General features: G+C 41.1%; 1 protein-coding gene across 1 annotated transcript in view; it reads left to right on the top strand.

The window, feature by feature from the left end:
- capn5a (calpain 5a) overlaps positions 1 to 6,924 on the top strand; it is a 34,064-nt gene that overhangs the window by 5,783 nt on the left and 21,357 nt on the right. Inside the window, exons 2-3 of the mRNA XM_034867808.1 lie at positions 2,089 to 2,363; positions 2,805 to 3,127. Of these exons, the coding sequence (XP_034723699.1) occupies positions 2,093 to 2,363; positions 2,805 to 3,127 (594 nt within the window). The 5' untranslated portion in view covers positions 2,089 to 2,092. The remainder of the gene's footprint in view (positions 1 to 2,088; positions 2,364 to 2,804; positions 3,128 to 6,924) is intronic.

The following is a 6,924-nucleotide window of genomic DNA, read 5'->3' as shown; positions in this document are numbered from 1 at the left end:
CACTCACACACACGCTCACTCACTCACTCACTCACTCACTCACACACACACACTCTCACACACACTCACTGACACACTAACACACTCACTCACTCACACACACACACTCACACTCACTCACACACACACTCACACTCTCTCACACACACACTCACTCACTCACTCACTCACTCACTCACTCACTCACTCACACACACACACACACACACACACTCACTCACTCATGTTAATCTGCTCTGTTCAGAGTGTTTAGAGCATTAAATTGACTCGGATATAATTACTGACTAGCCAGATGTGTCCCGTAAACACATCTCCATGGTAACAGGTTAGAGCGTGCACACCGCCTGCGTGACACACACGAGTCGCAGCGTGCACGCTAGAGAGTGGACCGGCGTCCATATTTCACGCAAATACATTTAATATATGACATTTTTTATGTCTGAAAGTCTCCAGGCAGATATAGTAAATGTAATAAAAAAAAGAAAATAAATAATTATCTATTTTTCAAATATTGCTCAAATATTGCACGAAATAATCAGAATCAGATTTATTTGCCAGGTGTGAGGACACATAGAGGAACTTTTCTCTGGATCAACGTAGCTCACAATGCTCTTACACATACAAAACAAAACAAAACACACAATATATACGCACTGATATATACACAGTAATATATATATATATATATATACACACACCCTAAACAGATACAGTATAGAGGCAACAGTGCGATGAGGAGTGCAAAGTATGCAGGGGTAAATTCTAATAGTTATTATTTTAATTGTGGAGCATATTGCATAAGATAAATAGTATATTATAATATGAACAGTATGAGCAGCTCTGAAACGGAGAATGATGAATAAATGATGAATAATAAGTGGAACCAGTAAACGGACTGATTAGAGACAGTGGTGCTGGGTCATGGACCAGAACTGAACCCGACGCTGTGGATCAGAAGTCAGCTGTTCATCAGAGTGATGGATTGTGGGTAGAAAAGGCTTCTGTGGCCTACGTTGCCGTCAACACTGCCGACGTCGTCTTTGCTGTTGTCAAATCAGGATAAAGATGAAAAACATTTTTATCAATGGGAAACATAACATCCATGTGTAGAGACACGGAAAACACAACGCAACTGACACGTTGAAATCAACACACTCGGGACTTGCCGCTGGTTTACCGAGGGGCGTTGCCATGGAGAAATCACCGCGACACAAATAACAACAGGAAGTCGGTCCGAGTCGTGGCGTCTCGGTCCTAAAACGTCTCGACAGGCCCTCCGTGTCCTCTTTCAAACATAGTCCCACATTTAAGAGACAGGACGTTGCTGTTAGGACTTCACTCACCTAATCAGACACACACACACACACACACACACACACACACACACACACACAGATTTCATCATGTGTTTTGCTTTCTGTTTGTCCTCCTGCGACACACCTGGTTTGCTCCTTCACCTGAGCAGCTGTGTGGAGTGTGTCCAACCTGTTAGAACCTTTCTAAAGAGACGGACGTCCCTGTCTCTAATCCTTATTAACGTCACGTTAGGGCTGCGACTGCCCGTCGTTGTCCATTATTTTACTGGATGAATGGATTAGTTGTTCGGGTCTGTAAAATGTCAGAATATGACGTCCTCAAATGTCTCGTTTTTGTCCCCAACTCAAAGATATTTGACACTCTACTGTCCCAGAGGAGAGAGGACACTACAACAATAGTCACATTTAACAAGCTGGAATCAGAGAATATTTTAAAAAAAAAGACTCAAACCAATTAATCGATTATCAAATCAACTCGTTGGTTCATTAGATAGTTGCCCAGGTTGGAAGATTATTTATGGGGAATTTTAGGCTTTAATCTTTATAGGACAGCTGAAGACATGAAGACATGAAGACATGAAGACATGAAGGGGGAGATAGTAATAATGTAATAATTCCATTGATGAATCTTTGCAGTTTTAGTCTTAGCCCCGCCTTCTCCCCCGCTGGGCTAAATCGCATCACACATGTATAGTATGTTGAACTTACAGTGTGTGTGTGTGTGTGTGTGTGTGTGTGTGTGTGTGTGTGTGTGTGTGTGTGTGTGTGTAGGGGGGATGGTGGTCCCGTACGAGGGCCAGTGTTTCTCCACCCTGAGGAGGCAGTGCCAGCAGAATGGACGTCTGTTTGAAGACCCCCTGTTCCCCGCGGCGGACCAGTCTCTGTTCTACCAGAGGAACACCATCGGCACCGTCACCTGGAAGAGGCCCAAGGTGAGAAAACCCATAAATGGGTTAGTACATAGGAAGCAAGACTCCCACGTTTACCCCCCCAACGAGTGGAAGATCAATATATATGGAGTACAGTTCAAGTTCAAGACCTTTATTTGTCCCAGAGGGGCGATTAGTTTTGCTGCAGTAGCAAGAAGTCGACACACAGCACACGACAACAAAGACGACAACACTGATTTAAAAATAAAGGATCAGACCAAATGGGGAAATAAATGCCACAACATTTAAAAGTTTAGGTCCAAGTGCCTCATGTGCAGACGTTACCTATTCTTAGGATTTCTGTAGGACGTTTCTTCTCCGCCTTTTTTTTGTTGTCAGTCCAATTGCTTCTTGTCCTGGTTAAAAGAACCAGTTAGTCCAATAATACCAATTTAATGTCATATAAAAACTATTAGCAACATTTGACTTAAAATATATTGTAACAAGGTGCATTTTTGGGGGTATGCACTCCCTTTAAAGCTTGTTGCAGCCAAAGATCATTGGATCAGAAAAACACTTTCCACGTCTGTGCTGAGACATATTTTGTATTATATTTCAGTCCCCATAGTCCCCATAGTCCCCATAGTCCCCATGGTCCCCATGGTCCCCATGGTCCACATGGTCCCCATAGTCCCCATAGTCCCCATAGTCCCCATAGTCCACATGGTCCACATGGTCCACATGGTCCCCATAGTCCCCATAGTCCACATGGTCCACATGGTCCAGATAGTCCCCATAGTCCACATGGTCCACATGGTCCAGATAGTCCCCATAGTCCACATGGTCCCCATAGTGCCCATAGTCCACATGGTCCACATGGTCCACATGGTCCCCATAGTCCCCATAGTCCCCATAGTCCCCATAGTCCCCATGGTCCACATGGTCCACATAGTCCACATAGTCCCCATAGTCTTGATTCAACCACACATGTGAGAATAAGTGAAGTAGGAAACAAATAACATTTGCATGATGTTTTGGTGTCCAAGTATTTCCTCAAATATTTGTGCACCCTTGGTGTTTGCCGAGGGCTAAATTCCATGAATTCCTCTCCCTGCTCAGTTCATGTTACGTCTTTTCTGTCTGTCGTACTTGTCTCACGCACCCCCCCACCCCCGCCCTCCACGCGCCGACCGCCTCCTGTCTTCGTTCTGCTCCTTGTCTTCCTGAGCGGTCTGCGGTGCAGTAATGGCCGTGCCTCCATCTCCCATGATGTCTGTGGGGTGGGGGGGGGGGGGGTTATCTAACTGGGTAAACAGTGAGGTCGGCTCAACAGTCTCAGTTTAAACTACCGGCTAAATGTTGTGTAAGTGGAAAAAAAAATCATAAATACTGGACCTATGAAGCATAAACAATGTGGAGAAAGAATCACACAACTTTATAAAATAAAATGTTTTCACATCCCCACACCTGAGCAATAAACGGGATTATCATCAGGGTCCAGGCCATCATTTCTAGTTAACTGGTTTAGTCTTTGGTCCAAAGTCCAGTCCAAGTCCAGTTTGAATGGACCAGTCCAGCTAAGTTTAACTCCTAATTATCATTAGGGGTCCAGGTCTTCAGTTCTAGTTAACTGGTTTAATTACTGTTGTCTTTCTGTCCAAGTCCAGGTTTAATGGATCAGTCCAGCTAAGTTTAACTCCTAATTATCATCGGGGGTCCAGGTCTTCAGTTCTAGTTAACTGGTTTAGTCTTTTGTCCAAAGTCCAGTCCAAGTCCAGGTTGAATGGACCAGTCCAGCTAGGTTTAACCCTTGTGTTGTCTCCCCGTTGACCTGCAACTACAGCTGTTTTTCTGGGTTGAATTTTTAACAGTTTGTTGTTCTTTTTCTACACTTTTCTCCACGTTTTTGTCAATTTTTATTCTCATTTCTTTTCACTTTTTTGATGTTTTTTATTTAACTGTTTTAGTCCATTTTTTTTTTTTACAAATACTTTGTTGCTTTTGCCAAAGTTTTTGATGTTTTCTTGTCAAGTTTTCAGATTTTTTTGGTCACTTTTTGTTGAATTTTTTTTCCTGCTTTTTTGTAGTTTTTTTTCAACATTTGTCACATTTTTCAACGATCTTTTCTGATATTGAAAGTTTTTGTAACCCAGTCAAATTTGACCCCAGGAAAAACATATATATATATATATATATATATATATATATATATATATATATATATATGTATATGTGTATATATGTGTTGGATATATTGTAATATGGTTTCTGACTGTTCTAGCTGTTCTATTAAATCATTTCTTGAGAATATTTATCTAAAATCTCATTGTGTAAATAACATTTTGGTCAACCATACATTATATAATACAGCAGTTCTGTAGTCAACACCACCGTTGTCAAGTCCAAGACAAGACCGAGTCCAAAGAGGTTTGAGTTCGAGTCAAGACCGAGTCCAGGACAGGAAAACAGGTCTTATGCATGACAGAATCAAGACAATCATTTTGGGTTTCACTTTCCCTCCAAGACACCTGAACTCGGTCCAGACCTAAAGCCCAAAAGTCAGATCTGGCAAGACCAGCGGCCGAGACCGAGACTAGACCGAGTCCAAATACTAGCGAGTCCAAGACATAGAAAAATGGTCTTGAGTCCGGACTCGAGTCCAAGACCGGACTTGAGTACTACAGCCCTGTAATACATGTATACAATATTGTCGCATTATTGACATTGAGGTATTTGGTTAGGAATTTGGTAATATTTGATTTTCTCTAAATCTATATCGCCCAGCTTTACCTTGTCATCGTCTGATGTTTCAATGTGGACTTGGTTACATTCCAATCATTAGACATGGCCCCACCCGATGGGAAGGATTAGTAGTTAGTAGACATTGCTGTTTTCTTAAGGTGGAGAGCTGATTTCTACAGATGTCCTTAATCTAGAATAAACCCCGAGCTTGTTTGATATCACAGAGATGTTGGACTAAACTGCCAGACTCCATGTGCCTCCGACACTTTGAGTCCCTGACTCCGCGGTTCCCTGAACCATTAGTTCCCCGTTTGTTTTCAGAGTGTTTTTAACGCAGCGCTGCAGTAACCGCTGCAGCGGGCGTAGCTGTTAAGTTCAGACGATGAGGAAATATAATAATCATAATGGAGTTATTGCTTAATGGCTTTCCAGCTTCTCTCAGCTGCGGTTTTTACTGTATACTGTCTTTGACACACACACACACACACATGCAAACACACACACACAAATACACACACACACACCCACATATAAACACACATATACACACGCACATGCACACTTACGCACACAGACAAATACACACACGCACACACGCGTGCACGCACACACGCAGGCACGTACACACACAAACATGTACACACACATACGCACACACACACACATAAACATGCATGCACACACACACACACACACACACACACACACACACACACACATAAACAAATGCACGCACACGCGTTTACACATGCACGCACACACATAAACATGCACACACACACACACACACACACACACATACACTATCTTTTGTGATACTGTATTGATTCTTAAAAACTCTGTATAGATTTTTAATTAATAGTTTACAAGCAAAGGTTTTGTAGCAGAGCCAGACCGATATATCGGCCGATATTAGGCATCTTTCAAACTATCGGTATCGTCATTTATAATAGCCGATAAATGTGTATTTAACCCTTGTGTTGTCTTCACTTTCGGGACCCTAACGTGTCCCTCGGGTCAAACTGACCCGGGACGGATTTGGGGTTTTCAAAACAATTCTGTAAACTAATGTTACTTCATAATCTATTATAAAATATCGTCTTTATCTACATTTCAAACAGCTGAGATAAAGTAAATGTTTAGGGAATGCATCAGTCTCTACTAGCACACTATTAAACATGGAAGTGGGGTTTGTTTTTAGTCATTAGGTAATAGTTCATGTTAAAAATCCACTATGGAAACAACATAAGTGTCATACCCAGAATAATGTGCTGAGTCAGGAATACATGTTTATCACAGGAAATAAGGAAAGGACGCTGATTTCAGGTAGAAAAAATGAAACTTGAACCATTTTTCTTCTTGTAAAAATTTGAAATGGGTCAATTTATCCTAGATACCGAACAAGGGTTAAAAAATAAAATAAAAACGGACTAAACCATGTTATGCGTGTTGGGGTTTGTCCACCAGAGGGCGCTCTACAACGCCCTGTTGGCAAATTTTTGTTTTTTGGTGTTTTTGTTCAAAGGAGTTTCATATCTCAGGTTTTGTATTTTATTTATCAGAACTTTAATATATTTTAATGTTGCATTATCATATTATTACTACAAATAACCAATGTTAGGGAAATCTGTTTGTTTTTTTTAGCATTTCTGGATTCATTTTAAAATATATTTCTGAGTATTGGATTTTTAAATAACCAAATATTCATAATATCGGCCCTAAAAAAAAAACTTTATCGGTCGAGCTCTGGTTGACAGATTGCAGCTGTGTTGTGTTGCTGACGCGTGTCTCTTTCCGATTGTACCACAGACATCAAATGAATCCGTGTTTAATACACAACGACGTTAAATTTGGAAAAAACTATTTACTTTGCGAGTAAGTTGGTCACTCTGCATTTCCTCTGTTCTTTTTGAATGTCGTGATAAAGATCTTGAATTTCATTCATAATGGCCTTTAAGTCTTAAATTGACCTGTTAGAGCACCCACCCATATATATA

Source organism: Etheostoma cragini, chromosome 3, assembly GCF_013103735.1.
Source record: "Etheostoma cragini isolate CJK2018 chromosome 3, CSU_Ecrag_1.0, whole genome shotgun sequence".
In the NCBI taxonomy this organism is placed as follows: domain Eukaryota; kingdom Metazoa; phylum Chordata; class Actinopteri; order Perciformes; family Percidae; genus Etheostoma; species Etheostoma cragini.
This window is presented reverse-complemented; position numbering and strand designations above follow the sequence as displayed.